The following is a 26,311-nucleotide window of genomic DNA, read 5'->3' on the forward strand; positions in this document are numbered from 1 at the left end:
ACAGGTCCAGATGGTGTCAGGCCCAGGGTCCTGAAAACTTGCTCAGAACCACTATGCTGGATTCTTCAGCACCTTTTCAACACCAACCTGAGTCAGAAAAGAGTGTGTGTGTTGTGGAAAACATCCTGCCTTATTCCAATACCTAAAAGAAATCAACCATCTGAACCAGATGACTACAGACCAGTTCTTCTAACGTCCCACGTCATTAAAGTTCTGCAGAAATTGTCTCATCTCAGAAAGCAGGAGAACCCTTTTCAGGACCCATTACAGTTTGTTTATCATAATGTTCTTGGGGTTAAATGCACTAAGGATCGTGTTCTTTGATTTCTCAAGCGGCTTTAATATTACTCAGCTGCTCTGTTATCTGAGAAGCTCAATAAATTCCAGGTGGAAACCTGCATTCCCACCTGGTTTTCCAACTACTTGACAAACAGACCACAACTTTTGACTCTGAAAAGTTGTGCACCTGAGATCGAGTTGGGCCCATACCAATACAAGCATCAGAAATACTCCCTGATCCTGACAAAAGTCAAGGGATCCGGATTGTTGTCTCAAAAGAGAAGCAAAACAAACAGTAACAACAAACAGTAGCCAGTTCTTTTAGGAAATTTGAAAAATTTGCAAAGATTGAAAAAAAAAAAGGTAAAAAGTCTCTGTAATAAACAAAGTATTAGAATTCATTAACCCTGATGACCAGCCCCTGTCTGTTGAACATCTGGAGCCATGGTACACTTCAACAGGATGAAAATACATCACTGGTTCTCTTTCTGCTTCCCAAACTACATGAAACTCTGAGTCAGTATATTTCACAGATGATAGAAAGGCTGCTGCAATAAGTTTTACAACAGACATTTGGATCTCAGATGTGTCACCTGTGTCTTTCCTGTGTCTGACGGCACACTAGGTGGAAGCGGATTATGTCCCTCAAAGTGCCGTGCAACAAGCTAATGAGATTTGTGGAGCTCATACAGGAAAGCTAGTAGCTGAAGCACTTCAGGGGATGCTGGCCAAATGAAAAATACATGAGTCCAGTGTCCACGTTTTTTTGGGTGACAATGCAAGAAACAAGAAAAAGACCATGCAGGAGATGAATATGAAAAGTTTGAGGTGCTTTGCACACAATCTCTAGCTGGTGGTGAATGATGCTCTGGCTAGTGGTAGAAAGACTGTTTCCCACTTCAAGCACCCACCAGTGGCCCCTGCCCAACTGGAGGACATTCAGTAAGAGCTTAAAGTTCCAGCTAAACATTTGCAACAAGACATGGCAACACAATGTACCAGCACCTATGATATGGTTGAAAGCTAATTGGAGCAGATGGGGCAGACCGTGCCCCACCAGCCACCCTGACAGCCGACCAGTGGGCCTTGCTGGAGAAGATCGTTGCAGTGTTGGCCCCTCATGAGGAACTGACAAGACAGCTGAGCTCTTCTGCTTCATCTGCAGCTGAAGTCACCCCATCAGTTGATGGTTGAAACAACCTTTTCTCGTGAAAACTAGGAGGACACTGGTATTCAAACTATGACAAGCGATTCAGCACCACTGAAGATGAGCCTTTGAATGCAGTTGCAAATTTCCTGGACCCTCGTTTTAAACACAGGTAGATCATATTTTTTACTCTAATTATGTGTTACTCATTCAAATTCACATTTACACGTATTAGGCAGACTTTTATTGTTGATTGTTCTAGTTTAATAAATGTACATTTTAGTTTTTGTTGTCAACATAATTAACATATTGATTAAAGAAACTAGATTGCATTATTGAAAGGTACTGTTGCATTAACCATTTTTCTCAAACTAAAAAAAAATTATTTCTGCTTCATTTTAGATACTGCACAGTTTCAGTGTCCAAGGGTAAACTTTACACAGACCATTTATTTTGTAGTTGACTTAAATTTATGTTGGTGTTAGTTTGCTTTTTGCACTTGTTTGTAATGTTCAGATGTCACATTAAAATGTGCCTTGAAGTCAACATAGTCTCTCTTTGAAAGGATTTCTTGTTTTAATGTTGAAATGTCAAACATAACACCCGGACTATTTTATTCGATATAGTTCTAACTTTTTCCAGAGCGTTCTTTAGTGGATTTGGTGGTTGCTGCTACGATTGAGTGTTTTTCGTTTTCTGTAAAAATGCTGAAAACAAGTATCCTTTTAATCTACTTGTAACTCTTCCTCTTTTCTTGTATATTTATTGTTTGTACTAGTCATGCCAAACACAATGCCCTTTGGAAGTACACACATCTGTTATGAAGATTTAGTTTTCGTTGGAGTCAAACATAAAGACCTTTCTGTTCCTTATAACTGTTATTTAAAAGTACACTTTGTAGATGTGGTACTTTAACCTTACTGGTATCACTGGGGATCAAATTCCAAGATTTAAAGAGAAAAAATTCTTTCATTTTAGTTTATTCACTTAATAATAATAAAAAATAGTTCTGTGGAAATATTTTTCATGTATTCAATTGTGTCTGATAATTTTATCTACAAGGTCATTAAAAGATGTTAACAATAAAATACAGAATACATTCTGTACCGGGGAAAACTGGTTCTGGTTCTGTACCCGGGAAAACTGGTTCTGGTTCTGTACTGGAGATAACTGGTTCTGGTTCTGTACCGGGGAAAACTGGTTCTGGTTCTGTACCGGGGAAAACTGGTTCTGGTTCTGTACCGGGGAAAACTGGTTCTGGTTCTGTACTGGAGATAACTGGTTCTGGTTCTGTACCGGGGAAAACTGGTTCTGGTTCTGTACCGGGGAAAACTGGTTCTGGTTCTGTACTGGAGATAACTGGTTCTGGTTCTGTACCGGAGATAACTGGTTCTGGTTCTGTACCGGGGAAAACTGGTTCTGGTTCTGTACCCGGGAAAACTGGTTCTGGTTCTGTACTGGAGATAACTGGTTCTGGTTCTGTACCGGGGAAAACTGGTTCTGGTTCTGTACCGGGGAAAACTGGTTCTGGTTCTGTACTGGAGATAACTGGTTCTGGTTCTGTACTGGAGATGACTGGTTCTGGTTCTGTACCGGGGAAAACTGGTTCTGGTTCTGTACCGGGGAAAACTGGTTCTGGTTCTGTACCGGGGAAAACTGGTTCTGGTTCTGTACTGGAGATAACTGGTTCTGGTTCTGTACCGGGGAAAACTGGTTCTGGTTCTGTACCCGGGAAAACTGGTTCTGGTTCTGTACTGGAGATAACTGGTTCTGGTTCTGTACTGGAGATGACTGGTTCTGGTTCTGTACCGGGGAAAACTGGTTCTGGTTCTGTGTTGGGGATAAGTCTGGTTCTGGTTCTGTGTTGGGGATAAGTCTGGTTCTGGTTCTGGTTCTGTGTTGGGGATAAGTCTGGTTCTGGTTCTGGTTCTGGTTCTGTGTTGGGGATAAGTCTGGTTCGGGTTCTGGTTCTGTGTTGGAGATAAGTCTGGTTCTGGTTCTGGTTCTGTGTTGGGGATAAGTCTGGTTCTGGTTCTGTGTTGGGGATAAGTCTGGTTCTGGTTCTGTAATGGGGATAAGTCTGGTTCTGGTTCTGGTTCTGTGTTGGGGATAAGTCTGGTTCTGGTTCTGTGTTGGGGATAAGTCTGGTTCTGGTTCTGGTTCTGGTTATGTGTTAGGGATAAGTCTGGTTCTGGTTCTGGTTCTGTGTTGGAGATAAGTCTGGTTCTGGTTGTGGTTCTGTGTTGGGGATAAGTCTGGTTCTGGTTCTGTGTTGGGGATAAGTCTGGTTCGGGTTCTGGTTCTGTGTTGGGGATAAGTCTGGTTCGGGTTCTGTGTTGGGGATAAGTCTGGTTCTAGTTGTGTGTTGGGGATAAGTCTGGTTCTGGTTCTGGTTCTGTGTTGGGGATAAGTCTGGTTCTGGTTCTGGTTCTGTGTTGGGGATAAGTCTGGTTCTGGTTCTGTGTTGGGGATAAGTCTGGTTCTGGTTCTGTGTTGGGGATAAGTCTGGTTCGGGTTCTGGTTCTGTGTTGAAGATAAGTCTGGTTCTGGTTCTGTGTTGGGGATAAGTCTGGTTCTGGTTCTGTGTTGGGGATAAGTCTGGTTCTGGTTCTGGTTCTGTGTTGGGGATAAGTCTGGTTCTGGTTCTGGTTCTGTGTTGGGGATAAGTCTGGTTCTGGTTCTGTGTTGGGGATAAGTCTGGTTCTGGTTCTGGTTCTGTGTTGGAGATAAGTCTGGTTCTGGTTCTGGTTCTGTGTTGGGGATAAGTCTGGTTCTGTTTCTGTGTTGGGGATAAGTCTGGTTCTGGTTCTGGTTCTGTGTTGGGGATAAGTCTGGTTCTGGTTCTGTGTTGGGGATAAGTCTGGTTCTGGTTCTGTGTTGGGCATAAGTCTGGTTCTGGTTCTGGTTCTGTGTTGGGGATAAGTCTGGTTCTGGTTCTGTGTTGGGGATAAGTCTGGTTCTGGTTCTGGTTCTGGTTATGTGTTAGGGATAAGTCTGGTTCGGGTTCTGGTTCTGTGTTGGAGATAAGTCTGGTTCTGGTTGTGGTTCTGTGTTGGGGATAAGTCTGGTTCGGGTTCTGGTTCTGTGTTGGGGATAAGTCTGGTTCTTGTTCAGGTTCTCTGTTGGGGATAAGTCTGGTTCGGGTTCTGTGTTGGGGATAAGTCTGGTTCTGGTTGTGTGTTGGGGATAAGTCTGGTTCTGGTTCTGGTTCTCTGTTGGGGATAAGTCTGGTTCTGGTTCTGGTTCTGTGTTGGGGATAAGTCTGGTTCTGGTTCTGTGTTGGGGATAAGTCTGGTTCTGGTTCTGGTTATGTGTTAGAGATAAGTCTGGTTCGGGTTCTGGTTCTGTGTTGGAGATAAGTCTGGTTCTGGTTGTGGTTCTGTGTTGGGGATAAGTCTGGTTCGGGTTCTGTGTTGGGGATAAGTCTGGTTCTAGTTGTGTGTTGGGGATAAGTCTGGTTCTGGTTCTGGTTCTCTGTTTGGGATAAGTCTGGTTCGGGTTCTGTGTTGGGGATAAGTCTGGTTCTGGTTGTGTGTTGGGGATAAGTCTGGTTCGGGTTCTGGTTCTGTGTTGGGGATAAGTCTGGTTCTGGTTCTGGTTCTCTGTTAGGGATAAGTCTGGTTCTGGTTGTGGTTCTCTGTTAGGGATAAGTCTGGTTCTGGTTGCGGTTCTGTGTTGGAGATAAGTCTGGTTCTGGTTGTGGTTCTGTGTTGGGGATAAGTCTGGTTCGGGTTCTGGTTCTGTGTTGGGGATAAGTCTGGTTCGGGTTCTGTGTTGGGGATAAGTCTGGTTCTGGTTCTGGTTCTGTGTTGGGGATAAGTCTGGTTCTAGTTCTGGTTCTGTGTTGGGGATAAGTCTGGTTCTGGTTGTGGTTCTGTGTTGGGGATAAGTCTGGTTCTGGTTGTGGTTCTGTGTTGGGGATAAGTCTGGTTCTGGTTCTGGTTCTGTGTTGGGGATAAGTCTGGTTCTGGTTCTGGTTCTGTGTTGGGGATAAGTCTGGTTCGGGTTCTGGTTCTGGTTCTGTGTTGGGGATAAGTCTGGTTCTAGTTCTGTGTTGGGGATAAGTCTGGTTCTGGTTCTGTGTTGGGGATAAGTCTGGTTCTGGTTCTGGTTCTGTGTTGGGGATAAGTCTGGTTCTGGTTCTGGTTCTGTGTTGGGGATAAGTCTGGTTCTGGTTGTGTGTTGGGGATAAGTCTGGTTCTGGTTCTGGTTCTGTGTTGGGGATAAGTCTGGTTCTGGTTCTGTGTTGGGGATAAGTCTGGTTCTGGTTCTGGTTCTGTGTTAGGGATAAGTCTGGTTCTGGTTCTGGTTCTGTGTTGGAGATAAGTCTGGTTCTGGTTGTGGTTCTGTGTTGGGGATAAGTCTGGTTCTGGTTGTGGTTCTGTGTTGGGGATAAGTCTGGTTCTGGTTCTGGTTCTGTGTTGGGGATAAGTCTGGTTCTGGTTCTGTGTTGGGGATAAGTCTGGTTCTGGTTCTGTGTTGGGGATAAGTATGGTTCGGGTTCTGTGTTGGGGATAAGTCTGGTTCTAGTTGTGTGTTGGGGATAAGTCTGGTTCTGGTTCTGGTTCTGTGTTGGGGATAAGTCTGGTTCTGGTTCTGGTTCTGTGTTGGGGATAAGTCTGGTTCGGGTTCGGGTTCTGTGTTGGGGATAAGTCTGGTTCTGGTTCTGTGTTGGGGATAAGTCTGGTTCTGGTTGTGGTTCTGTGTTGGGGATAAGTCTGGTTCTGGTTCTGGTTCTCTGTTGGGGATAAGTCTGGTTCTGGTTCTGGTTCTGTGTTGGGGATAAGTCTGGTTCTGGTTCTGGTTCTGTGTTGGGGATAAGTCTGGTTCTGGTTCTGGTTCTCTGTTGGGGATAAGTCTGGTTCTGGTTCTGGTTCTGTGTTGGGGATAAGTCTGGTTCTGGTTCTGGTTCTGTGTTGGGGATAAGTCTGGTTCTGGTTCTGTGTTGGGGATAAGTCTGGTTCTGGTTCTGGTTCTGTGTTGGGGATACGTCTGGTTATGAAACAAGCCTCCATCTTCTAATTCATTTCAATGCTTTTATTTTGAAAACATCCTGAGTTAATAAACCATTATTTATTGAGTTTCCTGGCTGAATGCTGCTGTAAGGCCGGACAGCTTTCAGCTGTTTACTGACACGACGGATGTGACTCATCTGGCTCTTCTGCTGCCCACCTGGCTGGTCCAGCAAGGCTTAGATCATACAGATGCTGGAAAATGTCTCGTGTCAGTGTCACATTTTCTTCTAACCGTGTTTGGATCAGTTGAAATGATATCTGTCAAAAAGGAAATGGCTTTCCATCACTGCCCATTTAGATGTAGCCACCGTTAAGGCATATTTATGGTAATCTGGGGATAGAAGTGATTCAGCAGCAGCTTCGATGTGGCCTTGAATGCCAACAAACAGAGAGACGACCTTGATGACTGAAGGGTCAGCCTGTTTGCTCACATCAGGAAGAATTCCAGATGCAGAAATTAGTCGTTATTCTTTGTTGGCAACTGTTTCAGTTTTAGCAGAGCACACAATGAATTAGGAAGCAGTGGAGGCAATTAACAAGCAGAGACATTATGGTAATTACAGCGAGGAGCTTGTAAGGTCATTCTTGTTGGTGCATGTTAAGCCACGACTCAGGGCAGGGACTCTCCATCACCCGCTTAATTGAAGGCAGCATAACGGAATAAGGTGCAGAATTAGTTTACCTGATTTGTCTCACCAAGGTAAACATCCAAAAAGAAAAATTAATTCATGTGTTCATTCTTTAATTCTTCCCTTCCCAACAAATGTGGCCCTTTCTTAGCTAAACCCTCTGATGCTCCCGTGTTTATTACCCCCTGCAGGGCACAGAGGTTACGCTAAAGTTCCACAAATGGCTCGCTGAGTGCTATTTGCTTGGATATATTTACATATTTCATCTAAAAACAGAAGCGAAGTGAACAAAATCATAAATATCTCAGAAAAGAAGTCATTAATCAAACATCTACAGAAGCTTTCACCATGTCAATATGCAGTGGTAACTGAGTTGTTGCCATTTGCCTAATTAATCAATCCTCCCCCTCTGACTCAGATGCCATTAATTTACCGATGAGCCGGTCACGGCCGACTCCTCACACATAAATCTTAGCTCGTCACTGGTCCAGTTATAACCAGTCAGTATGGATGACTGTCCAGTAGAGACCTGGAGGAAATATTAAGGAGCAACATGATGACAACAACCTACTATCAGTCCTTTTTCCTTGTCTGTTTGCGGTATGAAGACATCAGACTGGCAGCAGGAGGACTTTCTCAGTGCTGACGAAGGCATCCCGAGGTTTCTGCGTTTTAAATATGTCCAGCTATGATGCCCACAGTCCGTTTCTGGTCTCAAGTGGGAAACTATTGACGGAGCCACAAATCCAACAAAAGGACCTCAAAGTGAGCAACACCCACTCCTCAGTATGAGTCCGGAAACATGACTCAGCATGATCCTGCTGTTTGGGAAGAAAAAACAGCAAACAGGAATGTGCTTCTCTGTGGAGGCAAACCAGTGTTTTAATCAGCAGCCAACACGCCACCGCCTGAACACCGCCGTCTGAACGCCACCACCTGAACACCGCCGCCACACTGCCGACGTCTGAACACCGACGTCTGAATGCCGCCTGAACGGCGCCGACGCCTGAACGCCGAGGTCTGAACACTGACGTCTGAACACTGACGTCTGAACACCGACGTCTGAACGCCGCCGCCGCCAGAACGCCGACGTCTGAACACTGACGTCTGAACACCGACGTCTGAACACCGACGTCTGAACGCTGCCGCCGCCAGAACGCCGACGTCTGAACACTGACGTCTGAACACCGACGTCTGAACACCGACGTCTGAACGCCGCCGCCGCCAGAACGCCGCCGCTGCCTGAACGCCGCCGCTGCCTGAACGCCGCCGCTGCCTGAACGCCGCCGCTTGAACACCGACGTCTGAACGCCGATGTCTAAACGCCGCCGCCTGAATGCCAACGTCTGAACACCGCTGCTGCCTGAACACCGCTGCTGCCTGAACGCCAACGTCTGAACACCGCTGCTGCCTAAACGCCGACGTCTGAACACTGACGTCTGAACACCGACGTCTGAACGCCGCCGCCGCCAGAACGCTGCCGCTGCCTGAACGCCGCCGCTTGAACACCGACGTCTGAACGCCGATGTCTAAACGCCGCCGCCTGAATGCCGACGTCTGAACGCCGCTGCCGCCTGAACGCCGCTGCCGCCCGAACGCTGCCGCCTGAACGCCGCTGCCGCCCGAACGCTGCCGCCGCCTGAACGCCGCCGCCGCCTGAACGCCGCCGACGCCTGAACGCCGCCGACGCCTGAACACCGCTGCTGCCTGAACGCCGCTGCTGCCTGAACGCCGACGTCTGAACACTGACGTCTGAACACCGACGTCTGAACGCCGCCGCCGCTGCCTGAACGCCGCCGCTTGAACACCGACGTCTGAACGCCGATGTCTAAACGCCGCCGCCTGAATGCCGACATCTGCACGCCGCTGCCGCCTGAATGCCGCTGCCGCCCGAACGCTGCCGCCGCCTGAACGCCGACGTCTGAACGCCGCTGCCGCCTGAATGCCGCTGCCGCCTGAACGCCGCTGCCGCCCGAACGCCGCCGTCTGAACGCCGCTGCCTGAATGCCGACGTCTGAACGCCGCCGCCGCCTGAACGCCGACGCCGCCTGAACGCCGCCGTCTGAACGCCGACGTCTGAACGCCGCTGCCTGAATGCCGACGTCTGAACGCCGCCGCCGCCTGAACGCCGACGCCGCCTGAACGCCGCCGTCTGAATGCCGATGTCTGAACGCCGCTGCCGCCTGAACGCCGCCGCCGCCTGAACGCCACCCAAGCAGCCTGTACACCGCCGCTGCCTGAACGCCGCCGCTTGAACACCGACGTCTGAACGCCGATGTCTAAACGCCGCCGCCTGAATGCCGACGTCTGAACGCCGCTGCCGCCTGAACGCCGCTGCCGCCCGAACGCTGCCGCCTGAACGCCGCCGCTGCCCGAACGCCGCCGACACCTGAACGCCGCCGACGCCTGAACACCGCTGCTGCCTGAACGCCGACGTCTGAACACTGACGTCTGAACACCGACGTCTGAACGCCGCCGCCGCCAGAACGCCGCCGCCGCCGCTGCCTGAACGCCGCCGCTTGAACACCGACGTCTGAACGCCGATGTCTAAACGCCGCCGCCTGAATGCCGACGTCTGCACGCCGCTGCCGCCTGAATGCCGCTGCCGCCCGAACGCTGCCGCCGCCTGAACGCCGACGTCTGAACGCCGCTGCCGCCTGAATGCCGCTGCCGCCTGAACGCCGCTGCCGCCCGAACGCCGCCGCCCGAACGCCGCCGCCGCCTGAACGCCGACGTCTGAACGCCGCTGCCTGAATGCCGACGTCTGAACGCCGCCGCCGCCTGAACGCCGCCGTCTGAATGCCGATGTCTGAACGCCGCTGCCGCCTGAACGCCGCCGCCGCCTGAACGCCACCCAAGCAGCCTGTACACCGCCGAGGCCTGAGCGCCGCCACCCAAGCAGCCTGTACGCCGCCGAGGCCTGAACGCCACCACCCAAGCAGCCTGTACGCCGCCGAGGCCTGAACGCCACCACCCAAGCAGCCTGTACGCCGCCGAGGCCTGAGCGCCGCCACCCAAGCAGCCTGTACGCCGCCGAGGCCTGAGCGCCGCCACCCAAGCAGCCTGTACGCCGCCGAGGCCTGAACGCCGCCACCCAAGCAGCCTGTACGCCGCTGAGGCCTGAACGCCGCCACCCAAGCAGCCTGTACACCGCCAAGGCCTGAGCGCCGCCACCCAAGCAGCCTGTACACCGCCGAGGCCTGAACGCCGCCACCCAAGCAGCCTGTACGCCGCCGAGGCCTGAGCGCCGCCACCCAAGCAGCCTGTACACCGCCGAGGCCTGAACGCCGCCACCCAAGCAGCCTGTACGCCGCCGAGGCCTGAGCGCCGCCACCCAAGCAGCCTGTACGCCGCTGAGGCCTGAACGCCGCCACCCAAGCAGCCTGTACGCCGCCGAGGCCTGAACGCCGCCACCCAAGCAGCCTGTACGCCGCCGAGGCCTGAACGCCGCCACCCAAGCAGCCTGTACGCCGCTGAGGCCTGAACGCCGCCACCCAAGCAGCCTGTACGCCGCCGAGGCCTGAACGCCGCCACCCAAGCAGCCTGTACGCCGCCGAGGCCTGAGCGCCGCCACCCAAGCAGCCTGTACGCCGCTGAGGCCTGAACGCCGCCACCCAAGCAGCCTGTACGCCGCCGAGGCCTGAACGCCGCCACCCATGCAGCCTGTAGGCCGCTGAGGCCTGAGCGCCGCCACCCAAGCAGCCTGTACGCCGCCGAGGCCTGAACGCCGCCACCCAAGCAGCCTGTACGCCGCTGAGGCCTGAACGCCGCCACCCAAGCAGCCTGTACGCCGCCGAGGCCTGAACGCCGCCACCCAAGCAGCCTGTACGCCGCTGAGGCCTGAACGCCGCCACCCAAGCAGCCTGTACGCCGCCGAGGCCTGAACGCCGCCACCCAAGCAGCCTGTACGCCGCTGAGGCCTGAACGCCGCCACCCAAGCAGCCTGTACGCCGCCGAGGCCTGAACGCCGCCACCCAAGCAGCCTGTACGCCGCTGAGGCCTGAACGCCGCCACCCAAGCAGCCTGTACGCCGCCGAGGCCTGAACGCCGCCACCCAAGCAGCCTGTACGCCGCTGAGGCCTGAACGCCGCCACCCAAGCAGCCTGTACGCCGCCGAGGCCTGAACGCCGCCACCCAAGCAGCCTGTACGTCGCCGAGGCCTGAACGCCGCCACCCAAGCAGCCTGTACGCCGCCGAGGCCTGAACGCCGCCACCCAAGCAGCCTGTACGCCGCTGAGGCCTGAACGCCGCCACCCAAGCAGCCTGTACGCCGCTGAGGCCTGAACGCCGCCACCCAAGTAGCCTGTACGCCGCTGAGGCCTGAACGCCGCCACCCAAGTAGCCTGTACGCCGCCGAGGCCTGAACGCCGCCACCCAAGCAGCCTGTACGCCGCCGAGGCCTGAACGCCGCCACCCAAGCAGCCTGTACGCCGCTGAGGCCTGAGCGCCGCCGCCCAAGCAGCCTGTACGCCGCCGAGGCCTGAACGCCGCCACCCAAGCAGCCTGTACGCCGCTGAGGCAGCCTCACATTTACCACCTCAAGGGTCAATGTGGGAATGAAGCAGAACTCTGATCTGACTTCTGCCTCGTCTTCACTCACTCTATTCTTTTTCTTCACCCGTTTTTCATCCATCCCCTCATCTCATTCCTCTTCGCTCCTTTATCACGTAGTTTTTTCCTCCTTGTCTCTGGTGAGTTGACATTTTTGGCAGAGTTCCCAGATAAGAAAGTGGTTTGAAAGCAAGTGGAAGAGGCGTTTTTACAGCAGTGTGCTGTGATCACACAGGTTCCACATCTCAGTGACAGACTCTGCTTATCGCACTCAGGACTCATAAAGGTTTTACATTGACACCCTCAGGATAACTGGGAATTACAAGAAAAACCACAGCATTCCCATCCTAACAAGTCTATCCGGCCCAGAACGGTGTTTTATGTCATCAGTCACCTCAGACAAAAACAGCCTGTCAGCTCTGGGAAATCCACTTCCTGACACTCATTTTTTCAAATCATGGACCTTATACCATAAACTGGGTTTCAGTCGGTGCTCCCAGTTCCTTTTCCCACTAAAAATATGAGGTCTCCTCCAGTTACAGCCCTTCTTTAGACTGGACATGATACAAGTCTGTCAAATGATATACTAAATATCAAAATATCAAGTCTTATCTTGACCATGCAGCCGTTAGCAGTTTGCCTTAGATTCACTTGTTTGTTCGGTCATTCGGCGTGACTCACAGTCATGAAGCCGTCCAGTAGACCAGAGTCAGGTTTAGGTGGAGCCTGCAGTCTCTCCATGGACCATTTCTCAATGATGGAGGCCACTTGGCTGTTCTCCGTGTTGAGGATCCTGAAGCCCGTCATGTTCACGCCACTGTATCGGTAAGGCTCCACATCCAGCGCAAACAGATCCTGGAAGCAGAGGAAAACATACAAAGCACGTTTATTTAATTAGTGTGATCCAGCAAGCCACAAAGTACTTTACAGAAATGTTAGAATATAAACATCATTTAAAATAAAATAAAAAGAAGCTCAGAGAAAAACAGCATTAAAACATGGTCAAGTTTTAAAATTCAAGCTTGAAAGAAAGAGAGCAGGACTTTCTCATCAGCTGGCTGAACCAGAGCTTCATGCTTCCCAGCAAACATTTAATTCATCAATTCTGAAGAAAATACTTGTTTTTCAGAAGTTCATCTGTCTACATTTCTGACATGAGGGCAGTATGAGGTCTGCGTCTGGCAAACCAACCTGATCTCAAACCTTCTGTACAGTGTGAGAGGACTGTAACAGTTAATACAGGATGAGCGAAGTATGAGGAGAAATCTGGCAGGAAAATGGCTGCCATATGTGGCCTCGCTATGACTTGGCTGGCAGACTTGTGCTTGGAGAATTAGACTTTCAGTCCAGAGCTCTGCCAAATACAACAGTAGGAAACGAGGAGAAGCCCCTCAGTCGAAACCCCCAGATTCACGTTTGCATTCTGTATTTCATCTGTCACCAGAGGGACATTTAATTATCGAGCAGAAACTCTGCCATGAGCAGCAGATGCAGGAAGTAAACACGCTCGGAAGCTCGCCAAAGTGGAAAAACCGAGGAGATAACGTTTCAAAGGAAGCTGAGAATTTAGAAAAATATGATGAAGAATAGAGAGGAAGAGGGGGAAGAGAGGAGTGTGTGATATGAGTCAAGTCTTAGACCTGGAACAAAGACTGGGATCAGGTTCACACAGACAACAAGACCGCATGAAAACTCATCAGCGGAGGAAGATTTAAGTAAAAGAGACAAACTCCTGAAACATCCTGCCCGTCAGATAATAAAGGAAGGCTGATTTTAGTTGGCATGTTAATGAGATGGGACATTTTCAGCTGCTGCTTTTATTCTTCTATATTCTTTAGCAATAAATCAGATGCCAAAAGAGGCGGATCGCACGTTGCCTCAACACGGCTGCAGTGTTCTGCTGTTCTGCTGGAAGTCAACAGTTCTCTGATAATCAGAATGTCCTGGTTGCACATATGGTGCCATGAAATCATCTGGAAAACATATTTTCAGTTTATATGAAGTTATCGCCTTTAATCTCAGGTTAGCGTCAGCCAAGCAGACCAACGTGTGGAGTTAGAACAAACAAAACCACGCATTTGCTGAAATCAGTCTCAGAACAATAAACACAAACAAAGAAAAAAGCCAAAATGAGAGTGTGATTTTTTTAAGGTCTGTGAATAAATAACCAGCAAAAAACTAAAAATTGGCTGTTTTTGATTTGAAGTACAAACTGGTTTAATTACAGCACGCACTGAGGGTTGCATCTTCCAAAAGAGTAAAATAGTGCAAAATAGTTAGTATGTTAGCTATTCTGTGTGTTGGGAGGAGAAAATGTAAATATACTAATTTAGCAGCTGCAATGTGATCTATCAGACCTGGGAGCGACTGCGTCTATATTTAGCATGTTTCAAAAGGACATGCAAACAGTCTGTGTGTGGAGCTGTGCACATGGCTGCAGTTACTGTCACAAGGAGACGTGGAAACAAAGCAAGGAGACGCACACTACACCTTTTTCATACTTGTGTGAATATTGTTGGGATGAACGAGGACACATCATCAGAACATGAGGCTTTTCCAGCATTTCAGAGCTGTTGGAGGAACTCAGGATGGATGTGGAGAGGAGTCACACAGACATGCTCATGACAGATGTTGCATGTAACAGTAAGTATAAAAAACAATAGTTTTCAGTGTTTTCAGTGTTTAAAACTTAAACATGCTTTTATGTCAGAGGTAGTCCTGCAAAAGTTAGGAGTTTCCCTGCTGCAACACACCTGGCACACATCAGACCTAATCAGCAGACCTGACATCAAACTCTGTACAAGTCTGCTAACTAGCCGTGGATTTGAATCAGGTGTGTTGCAGCAGGGAAACTCCTAACATTTGCAGGACTGTGGAACTCGAGCACCAGAGTTGCCTTCATCTGGGTTATGTGATGAAAAAAATGTGCTGCTCACATGTCTGATGAGTATTTAATTATAAAACACTGTAAAAAGCTCAGAAAACTCAAAACAGCACAATAACGCCCCTTTAATGTTTGGATTTTTGATTTTGAACTGAATATTAAAAATGAATGATGCACATAAGGTTGTGTAAATAAATAAAGCTACTGATGCTAGCTGATCCATGCTTGATAGTCATCGGACCACCAGCTAATGAGGTAAAACGCTCACTCTGATGTGACCGGCACCTTGCAGAAAAGATGAAGGTGTCTTTGTTTAGACGCCTTCCAGACACTTTCTGGGACGGTTCTAAGTGGAGTTGCTGCAGATTTAGATTTGAAAGGCTCGGTTGTGTCGTCCTTGTGCATGTTTGCCTTTTAAACGAGGTGCTTCCTCGTTGCTTCATTTGATTTCCTGAAAGGTGAAATGTGGAACATTTATGAAGTGAAAGCAGCAGCTAACCTCAGACAGACCAGACACACGTTTAAAGATGCAAGTAGTTATTAAGAGCTAATAACGACTTCTTACTAGTTAGCTGCTGCATTTCCAACATAAGAAACGATGAATGAAAGCTAGTAGCTGTTCTGCAGCAGGGATGGATCACAAGGAGAACATCCTGCAGACATCTTTCATCCTGCACCTGGGTGGGTGTCTGTGTTTCTATGGGCATGAACAGTTGACCTGGTTACTCCCTATAGAAAAGCTTTGTTCATGGCAGGGCATGGTTGTGCACACGGCGGAATCGTGTCTTTCCATGTCACATATGTTTTATTCAGTCTTTCAGTTGCTTGCCACCTCCATGAGCGTTCATTAAAATGATCCATTTAACCAAAAGTGGCAGCTTTTCTGCATTAACCACGCCCACCTCAAATATCTAACCAATCACAGCCCTGCGCTGCCAGTTGTCCCCGTGCCCGTGAGAGCAGAATGACTCCATTTTGTTCTCATGGCCTTGAGAAACGGAAAACGCTTCTGGCTTCTTGCCGAGTATTTAACAGGCTGTTTTTGTGAATGAAGGAGCTCATGTTGGCTAGCAGTGAGTGGAAAGTATGGGAGGAGCAAAGTCTTGAAGACTTCTGGGGCTGCTGAAAGGCTGCTTTGCAGGATGTGTATGCGGCTCGTCACACGACGATAGCAGCAGTTCTCTGAGTCACTGTTGTGTTTAGGGTGGGGGGCACAAAAACACGTTTGCATGGTGACCTATCACTCTGAGGTCACACTGCTACTTGGACAGAAGGACGTGAAGCTTCTTTCATAACTGTAATCCGAGCAGATAAAGATGCCTTTGGATCTTAATCATTTTAAACACATCAACATCAGTTTGGGCTTCAGATTTTTCCTATTTTACTTTAAAACTGAGAGCTACTTCTGCATCAGCGAGCTCAGCACAGCAGGTAACTCCGACTCAGCAGAAAGCATTCACACAGCTGTAAATTCTTGGTAAATCAGCTTTCCACCACTTCCACAGCCGTGGGGTGTGTTGGTTTTCCGGTCGTGATGCAATGATAACGTTTGGCCATGCATCACCCAAACTGCAGGCCAATCTTCTTCACACTGCTCCCTGCAACACTAAAATCCTTTGCTTGTTGATGATTCTCTGTTCATAGAGTTCACTGGAGAGCGCTCGTCCATGTGGTCATGGACGGAGTTGGGAAGGCTTTGACTCTCTAAGTTCTTATCCAAATGTTTGTTTGGATGTCCTTTTCATCCATCCGGCACCATGTTGCACTGGATAATGATCACCAACTCTGGAGCTGGGCCGGTGTCCTGCAGGTTTTACGTGATGATTCCAACCAATGGGTCATGGACAGACCCGACAACAAGCTGCTGGAGAGCCATTTCAGTTACGGCGTTTCACCACGTTTTCATAATCATTCACCTGATTGGTTTTTTGGGACGCATGGCGACCACAGTCAAAGTGTCAGCAAACTCCATTTCCATGTTCAGTCTTTAGTGATAGTTCTTGTGATTTGCTGGTGTCTGGAGTACATCTATTATTTCTCACAGTAAAAACAGGAAACTGTTCTTTTCGTGAAAATCTTCTCTGCTCATCACGTACAAAAGCTTTCTGTTCACATCATCGGTCCGCAGCATTTTTCCTAACAAGAACCTTTTAAAAGTCATGATGAAAGTGTGAAACTGAAAGCAACCTGTTCTGGCCTCCAACTCGTCACAGACAGATCTTGTACAGAGACAGTCGAGCAAACGCACCACCACACCACAAAACCCACATAGGGGCGCTAGACCGGGGGGGGGCTCCAAAGCAATGGGGGGAAAATGATTTCCAGTATGTCTTTTCTATAAAGAACAGCTTCTGTGTATCTATGATCAATAATAAAAGAGGCCCGTTACGGATTAGGCACCCCCTTCATACTCTAGGTGCTCTAGAGGTGTGCGGGGGAGCAGGTGTTTTCATCTGAGATTTGTTGTCATCTGCAGCTAAAGATGGACAAACAGGAAAGCTCTCAGTATCTCAAAACAAGAAACGGAAGAGGGAGAAGGATGTCATGATGACAGATGGCTCTGTCAGTGGTGGCAGAAGCAGCTTTTACAGACCACTCAGGCATCCAACTAGTGCGTCACACGCACTGTTCGTATCCTAGCAACAAGCTGTGAAGCTAAATGCTTTAGCCAAAGAAGACTTGCTTTTGCAGTCGAGGCCACCAAACCTCCAGAACTGAGTTGAGACAAGGTGCAGTGCTTGTCTGCCATTTCCCGCCGTTGTGTCTCCAGAAACTGTAGCTGCACCACGCGCTGAGAGTTACGGCGCGCCTCATGCAGCGGTTCGCACGTCAAAGTGCTCAGGGAGCTGTAGAAAGTTTGGAACAGACATTCCAGTGTAGACTTATTATTATCATCATCTTTTTTATTATTATTATTATTATTATTATTATTATTAGTAGTAGTAGTAGTAGTAGTAGTAGTAGTAGTAGTAGTAGTAGTATTGCAGCAGCAATGACGTTTCTAATGTTGATATTCTTTTTATGTTTCATGTTGTTTTTATGCCTTAAAAGGTTTTAACTGAGCTAAAACATTTTGTTCAGCTGAAGCTGCTTTGAAAGGGTTTATGATGATGAAGATGATGATGAAGACCAAATTAGGACACATTTATGATTTAATTCTACCAAATATTCACAGCAGGTCTGTCATAACGCCGACATGAGACACAGCCAGATAATCCGGCCCGGGGCACCAGGATGAGCAGCGTGGCTCTGATTGGCTGAAAGACGGCAGGTAAATGATGTCAGATGTAGCTTGAGCTTCTGAGTGTGGACTTGTAAATATTCATCTTAGCTCAAGCTTTAACTAGATATTAATCATAAAACAGATCAAAAATCCGGTTAAATCTGCTGATTCATGAATAAAGAAACAGCAACATTTCTATCATTATTTTATTCCAGATTATTTTTATTTATTTTATTCTTGTACCGTTGACACACGTTAATCATGTAGAATGATCAGGAATGGATGAGAAAGAGGTACCTCCTGCATACAGAACAAATCACACGCCAGTATGTGAAGAGCTGGGAACCAACATTTCAGAAAAAAAGACCAAAAACCAAAACATCATGGCAGCAAATCTCCTTTTTAGGCATGCAACAAATCTTAAAGGACATACTGTAGAACGATGAATTACTACAAACGCCAGAGTGACTGTGAAGTGTCGTGTAACTTCCTCTACTTACCAGTGTGGTGAAGATATAGTGATAATACTCTGTCATCATCCCCATGGACAGAGCCTAAGAAAGAGAGTGACAGAAAGAGACAGGGAGGAAGATATTTATACATGAATAAGGATGCAGATGCAATATTTTGTCATATTCTGCTCACATACACACACACACACACACACGCATTTACCAGTTTCATTGTGTGACTGAATCAGTGGCTGCAATACCATGTAATTTGAGGAGGCATATATTCTGCAACAGTACTGTACCCACAGGCTCAGAGAAACAAACACCCACCGAAAGACAAACAGCCAAAAGAAGAAGAAAAAAACAAGAGGCAGAAGTCTGGTTTATACTTCTGCCATAAATGGAGTATCATGGCGGATTATGCATGATGCTATTGATATGGAACATCAGGATCATGGGGAAACAAATGAGCCCCTCCAGCCCACGAGAGCTGTGGGTGTTGGTTTAGAAACAGTTTCCTAACCCTAACCCTTTTTGTTGATTTAAAGTGCATTGCACCTTTATCCAAATCATCTTAAAAGTGAGATGCTGAACGCATGACGCTTCAGCAGTGATTAAACATGTGACAGGGCATTGGACACGTTGGACTCAAGCAGTGCTACAACCTGCTCTTTTCTCAGTCTTTGTTAAATTGTTCAACCCAGCAGAAACAGGAGTTTATAACCTGATCTGCAAAATCAGACTTCGTGACCTGGCAACCCTGGTGTCCCCAGTACGAGCTGACAAGCAGTAGCTGGATGCACTGAAACATCCTCCCAAAGAAAGAAGGTTTTCACTGCCTGTTTCATTGCTCCCACTTCCCAACCGGAGGAAGCACGCCATGCTTTCCCAGGACAGAACCGTGCACCTCCGACCAAGAAGAACTGACTTTCCCCAAGCCCCAAACTATGGCTGTGATGTCTGAAATATTCACACCAATCATGGCTTTTATATAGTAAAATAGCAGAAAGAAATGTTGCTCGATTCGCAGTTGCTGGCAGGGAAACTTCGGCTGAGGCTCTCATTTAAAAACTCTTGTGTGTTTTTGGGCTCACGGCATTGTAAACTCTTATGATGCAGGTTTTTTACAAATTCTCCCTCAGTAAAACGCAGAGCTGATTTTGCAACCAGCAGAGACTCTGGAACAGCCTCCTGCAACACCACCCTGCTTTGCAGAATTTCATTTCACTGTCTTCTTCTTCTCTCATTATGTGCACACTGTCTCCGACCAGAAGACACAGCTTTGCCCTTTACATTGGCAAACACATTCCTACCAGCTCTAAAACACGTTTTTAAAGTCCACTATTCATTCACCCGTTTTGAGGAAGAAAATAATTGTTGAAAACTGAAACAGGTGAGTAGCTCCAGCAGGCTGCTGGGGAATGAGTGAGCTATGCATGGTGGGACCTGTATTATGGCCATGCATTCACCATACAGCCAAAAATAATTCTTTTACATGCCAGAAGTGGCCCATGGCCCCTGAGTTTGACATGTGTTTGAAGTGATCACCATCATTCAGGATGTTTTTTCCACATTTGTTCCTGGAGGACGATGCTTCTCCACCATGCTTCCAGTTTTAATGCTGCATTGGACACATTTGAAGCCAGTTTTAGTAGTAAATCATTTTCTTTTTAACTCATTTTAGTTTTCACTATTCTTTTACAGGGTTTTAATTGTTGTCCTGTTGTTCCATCTTTGGATCCTGAGGACAATGGGTATCTTATTTTATCCAGCCACCTCTTCAAACTGATATCTGTCTCTGAGGAGTCCACATAGCGAGCTACATTTATATTTGATGGCACAACGAAGACAAACAGTCCTTATCTGACAAGACTTTCCAACAGTCATTCCACAAAACTGTGCCATTCATGGAAAACTGTCCATCAGGAACCAAGCTGCCTACCTCCACCAATGCTCTACCTCCATGTGGAAGTTAGAGCATCCAGCTACAACCAGAAATGTCCTACAAACCTGCTTGAGGATCCCAGCAGCCATTTCGTGGCCACAGTCAAAGATGATGTGAAACTCTTTTCCCCTTTTCATCTCCTTCAGAAGCGGCTTGGCATCCTTGGTGTCTGCAGGCAGCTGCCGGATCTTTAGGCGGATGTTGTACCGGGACGGTGCTTTGATAAGTTCTTGCAATCGAATCAGACCTGTGGGGAAAATCACAAAAAAAACAAAGAAAGGTTTTTTTGTTTGTTTTTTCTACAGAGCCATTGCCATAAAAAGTCTGTTTGCAAGTGGTGCAGACTTATTTCCAACAAGAGCAATCTGTTTCTGATGAGGAAATTCCAAATACATGCATGCTACGTAACTTCTGTGGTAATTAAGGTTAACAGCTATGTCTGATTTATTTGGTGGTGGTGGTGTTATAATTAGAATGAGGATAAAATCACTGCAGGAATATATTTCTGTTGTCACTTCATTTCTAATGATATCCATTTGTCTTTAGCCCCCTCCCCCTGCCCTCGCCTTCCCAGCATCCCTCTGCTTCTCCCTTTACCATCTCAACCAAGACATGAGCATGTGCAGACCGATTCACTGAGTTTCGCCTCGCTATCGCTCCTGCTCTGTCTCACTGATGTTTGCAGAACACCTGGAGAGTCCGTGTTGTGGAAGAAACTGACTGGGGTTTGAGGTAAAGAATAAAGACATTGATTGTAGCCAGAAATGTGCCGTATATTTTCCACAGAAACACATGCATTATTACTTATTTGGCAGTGGTTCAGGTGGAACAGCAGCTGTCCAGCGACCAGATCGGTGGAATTCTGCATGGTGTTACCTCGGCTTCCAGCACTACAGTGAGGAACCTTGGATGTAATCTGGACCAGGATCTGACCTTTGGCTCACGCATAAAACGTGTTTTTAGGACCTCCTTTGTTTAGCTAAAAAATATTCCCACAATGAGAACATCTTGTCTCATCATGGTGCAAAAAACTCGTCCCTGGATTTGTTCCCGCAAGATTATTGTTCTGTCCCAGAAATGTCCTGAAAAGTCTCCATCTGATCCAAGATGCTGCATCGAGGGTTCTGATGAGGATGATCATCACTGATCATGTTTCTCCAGTTTTATCTTCATCGTTTCCTGTTAAATCCAGAACAGAATCTAACATTTTCCTCTGTTACAGTCCCTAAACAAAACAATAATACGGCTAGAGTAGGAATCATAACCTATAAGAGAGACCAACGCCAAACAGCAACGTTTGACTAAGTTTATTAAAGAAAACCACGGTAACCAAAGGAGAAGGAAGCCCAGCTGAAATAAGCAAAAGAAGGGAGCAGTCTCAAACCAGCCACGCAATGGGCCTGAAAACTGGACTACCAGAGACTCCCAACTCAAAACAACCAAAAGGAAACAGTGGAGAGGTTGGTTGTGACCTCTGCCTGAGCACTGCACTGTCCTTCCCTATGTCCATCCCAGCACGCCACTCCAGCCAATCACTGCAGAGGAAATAAAAGACATGATGAAGCACAGCTGATATGGTAAGTTGAAACAGCTGACCATGGCACGTGCAACACCTCCACCCCCTAGATGTTGAGCAGGAAATGCCTCGGGCCACAACACAACATCAGGAGAAATGCGAGACAATGTGTCGGCCAAAATGTTGTCCTTACCTTTGACTTGTCTAATATCTAGATTAAACCACTGCAAAAATAAAGCCCACCTCATGAGTCGATGATTAGAGTTGCGCATTTGACCGATGAACACCAGAGGACTATGGTCAGTAAAAATGGTGATTGAGCAGGTATCTGAACCAAGATACACCTCAAAATGCTTCAAGGCCAACACCAGTGCGAGAGTTCTTTCTAGACAGTTGAAAACACCTGCTGATTAAACTTCTTAGAGAAATAGTACAGTGGGTGCTCCACCCCATCAGGACCACCTTGAAGACGAACCGCGCCTACGCCAGTATTACTGGCATCTACAGCCAGTTTGAAGGGCGACCCAAAAACAGGCTCGGCAAGAACAGGTGAGTGTGTCAGGAGGCCTTTAACACACTCAAAGTCAGTAAGGAGAGCAGCAACAGCTAACAAGTTCTTACTAAAACTGCCATAGTAACCGGCCATGTCTAAGAACCGTTGCAGCTCACCCCTGGAAGAACACACACACACAGATATTTCTTTTCAAATGCGCAAGATGTGCATCAAGATTACATAAAATCTCTGAGTTCTGTAAACGACCCCTCAGCAAGGCCTCAGACGGCCCGTCAACATCAACTGCAGCACCGGAGAGCTCCTGTGGGGAACACACCCCCACGCCACACAGCGCTGCAGGTGCTGAATGATTCATGTCTGCTTCTCGTGCCACGGAAACAGCAGTTTTAGGACTACTTGCTGAATCCAAGCCAGGAGAAAGCTTCAGCCACTCAGGACAAGGTCCACCACATATGGACCACTATAACGAGCCTGTAGACTGGGACCAGCAACAGGCAGAAAAACTAAAAGCTTATCACCCACTTCAAAGCTTTATCGAACCAAGGTTTCATCTTACGCTGAGCTGTAATAAAGTTTTGTTTTGGCCAAATCACGTTTCACAGAGTCTGAACCGGAAATCACTGACGTAATCAAGAAGTTTCTGAGGCTCATCACGAAGCCTTTTCTCCCACAGTTGTTTCAAAGCACATGATGTACAGAGACGAGATTGGCTGGTGTGAAGCCAAACAGCAAGAGATGAACACCTTCATCCCAATCCTTATCAAACTCAAGACAGAACGTCCGGAGCATGTTCTTAAGAGTTTGGTGAAATCTCTCCAGCGTGCCCTGACTTTCAGGGTGAAATGTGCTGGACCAACAGTGAGTTATGTTCAATTCCCTCATCACCTGCTCAAAAACACGAGACATAACAGTTGTATCCTGATCAGTTTGAACAGTCTTAGGCAATCCAAACACAGACATTTTTTTACTAATGCCAGCAAAACAGCAGGAGCAGTGATTTTACGCATCGGAATTGCTCTGCTCCAATGTGAGGCATTGACAGGATACTGCAATTTACGGGAATTTTCTCCCACTGGTGTAGATTCAGATACCACAGCATCATTCACATCAGAAGGATGGTGAGGAAACATCTCGAGTAACAAGGTCTTCCATCACAGCACTTAGAGTGGGATCACTCTTTGTACTGTCGTCTAAATCAACCCCACGAGCTGTCGCACACTTAATCCGGCCTTTTTGCTGTGGCTGGAGAAACGGCGCACACTGGAAACATCCCGGGAAATCTTGCTGGAGGTCATCAGGAGCCTCCAACACCACAGGAACAGCCGTACCCTAAGGAGCCAGCCAAGTCATTTCCCAGGAGAAAATCCTCCCCTTTAATTGGGAACACGGAAGGGGAGCCGACATTGAGATTGAAATTATCCCCCTTGAATGAGCCAATCACAGACGGAGCTTTAACTAAAATTCGTTTTATCTAACAGAAAACAATTTGCGATGACATGGCCACATTTCTTACAATAAGCACAAGAAGATCCAGTCCGCTCTGCACCACTCCTGAAAGCACCATCTGCTTCCAGCCAATCACTGCAGAGGAAATAAAAGACATGATAAAGCACAGCTGATAATGGTAAAATGAAACAGCTGACCGTGGCACGTGCAACACCCTCATATAGAACTCTTAGGCCTGAATCTTCAAATACAATACAGTGCTAATTTTCATTAGCAAGCATTTAATATGACTTTTAGCAAAGCTTACAAAGAACATAGAACTGTTTGTGTAAACTAAAACATGTGTAAACTTACTGTGCATGCAAAAAGTGCAAACTGACTTACTAACAGCCCATACAGAGGCTTGCCTCTTGCAAATGTGTAAAATAAACCATCTGCTGCAATGAATATGCAATATGGGGTGTTTACATGCTGTTCTGGGTGTGTTCGGAGGAGAAAATGTAAATATATTCATTCAGCAGCTGCAATGTGATCAACTAAACCTGAGAGCAATGTTGCTGATAGAACTGTGTCTATATTTAAAGTGTTTCTAAAGGACATGCAGTCTGAGTTTGTCCGTGTGTGCTCCGGTTATTGTCACAAGAGGGAGATATCAAACAAAGCAAGGAGACCCAGAGAACACAGTTTTCACCCACATGTGAATATTTTTGAGATAAACAAGGGAACAACAATGAAACATATGGGTTATCCAGCATCTAGCTTCCCTTAGTTAAGCTGCTATAAGCTGCTGGGGGTCGTGCCATGATGCTCTAAGGTTGTCCTTCCTTGCATGATTTTATGGCAGTGTTGACTTCGTTAACCTGAAATGCATTATTAACTCTCCACAGACGTCCCCAGATAAAAACTATGATTCTTGCTACTGTCCTCTCCACCTTCAGCCCAGGAGCAGTAGGCGGCCATCCTGAACCAGGTTCTGACCGGGTTTCCCTTCGGTCCACAACTTCCTCTTGCGTCTCAGGATGGAGGACGGATTCAAAGATAAATTTCAATGAAATTTGTGGGTTTCCTTTGATAGACAAATATTTTTTCTGATTTATTTTATGAAGGCAGTTATTATAAACTGGACTTTGTGGATTTGTTTAATTGGATCATTGGATGATTTGAATTTATTAAGTCTGTAAAGTATCCTGAGATGACTTTCCTGTAGGGGCAACAACAATGTTTTAAAAAGCTAAACTGAATCAACTAAACTGAAACGGATCTACTCCTGGCTTTCCACACCATATGCAGCCACAGACAGCAACAGATCTGCCAATCAGGGTTTGAATGTGTGTGATGGTAAAAAGCTCTTTGTGTAATAGCAGGAAAAGTGCTGTGTGAGTGTGTGTGGTTGGGTGAATTGAACATGTAGTGGAAAAGTGCATTGAGTGGTAGAAAATCATTATTACACTACAGTTCATTTACCTTGATTTCTGTTGTTAGACCAGAACATTCATTTAGAAACTTTTCTATCAAACGGGAGCTTATTGGTGCAGCATCCAGAAAACAGCAGCTTCATTTCACGGAACCTCCACAAACAAATACAGCATACGAGTCTTTACACATGGAGCTTGTACCCTCAGCTCCGTTGTGTTTAACTACTTTATCTTTGCATACATGTTCATAAAAATGACCAAATAGAACAATTAGGTGTGTTGGAGTTTTATGGAGAAGTCTGACATGACTTAAACCTAACCCTAAAATCACCTTGCGCTCGAATGCAAGAGCACATTTCAGTAGCATCAGCTGAGGCAGCTCTACCACAAGCGGATGCAATGCGAGTATGCAACTTAATGCAGCTTAAGTTACATGATCCAGCGGCCTTCACAGCCCACCGGCACATACTGAACGCTTTTTGCAGCCTTCCAAGTGGTGCTTGAGGCCAAAGCATCACTCATCACTTACAAAACTGTTGCAGTCATCAGAAAACCATGAATCATGCAGAATGAAATATTTCCCAACTTTGCTTCATTCAGACAAGGAAAACTTGTTTGATGGGTTAGAGGTGTCGTTGGCAGCGCTTTACTGCTAGCAACCAATGTCAAAAAGCAGAACTCTGAACTCAGCATTGCCCACTAGTGGATGAACTGTGTTAACAACCATGGACACATACGGACATATGAGAGCGCTGATGTATGACAGCGTTTGAAATGGACGTGAACGTTTGCGTACGTAGGGGCTCCAACATGGTCCTCAAGCCTGTAGTGGAAACGTGGCTGGGTTTAGCAATTCTTTCTAAACATCCCAATGAAAGATGCTGAATGGCAGATACCACATCCTGCTTGTGACTGCAGGTCAGCACTGATGCCTCAGAGTTGTGGCCGTTATTTACTGAAGCAGCATTGAAAGCAACACAAATACTCTTCCAATTGCAAGTTTTGAACGCATGAAACATATATTCTCCAGTAGATGGGAAAACATTCCTGTTAAACATTTAGGAAAAAATGATAAGCTTTAATGTGGACAGCTTGTCAAACAATGTTTGGACTCTGGATTTTTGAGGTTGTCTGAGAACAGAGAAGTTGCAGGCTTGTAATAGTGGGACTTACAAGCCTTGTGCATAAACCCTTCAGAAAAGAGAAATAATTTAATGGAGCAATAGTCTGTGGATGTCAGGAAAGAACTTCAGCAGTCAGTGAACCGAGCAGAATCACAGAGACTACAGGCGCTT

At 47.2% G+C, this 26,311-nt stretch overlaps 1 protein-coding gene and 1 long non-coding RNA gene across 3 annotated transcripts in view; one reads left to right on the forward strand and one right to left on the reverse strand.

Annotated features, from left to right (window-relative positions):
• LOC306756473 (glutamate receptor ionotropic, kainate 2-like) overlaps positions 1-26,311 on the reverse strand; it is a gene marked incomplete at both ends in the record, with an annotated part of 320,056 nt that overhangs the window by 167,896 nt on the left and 125,849 nt on the right. For both annotated transcript variants that reach the window (XM_079241205.1, XM_079241206.1), the window contains 3 exons: positions 12,303-12,476; positions 18,229-18,282; positions 20,191-20,372. In XM_079241205.1, the coding sequence (XP_079097331.1) occupies positions 12,303-12,476; positions 18,229-18,282; positions 20,191-20,372 (410 nt within the window). The remainder of the gene's footprint in view (positions 1-12,302; positions 12,477-18,228; positions 18,283-20,190; positions 20,373-26,311) is intronic.
• Positions 14,046-21,398, forward strand: LOC306756474. The gene is made up of 3 exons (XR_013771321.1): positions 14,046-14,264; positions 20,672-20,857; positions 20,941-21,398. It is a non-coding gene; the product is annotated as an uncharacterized lncRNA (long non-coding RNA).

The sequence above is a fragment of the Telmatherina bonti genome, assembly GCF_933228915.1.
Source record: "Telmatherina bonti genome assembly, chromosome: 5".
Lineage (NCBI taxonomy): Eukaryota > Metazoa > Chordata > Actinopteri > Atheriniformes > Telmatherinidae > Telmatherina > Telmatherina bonti.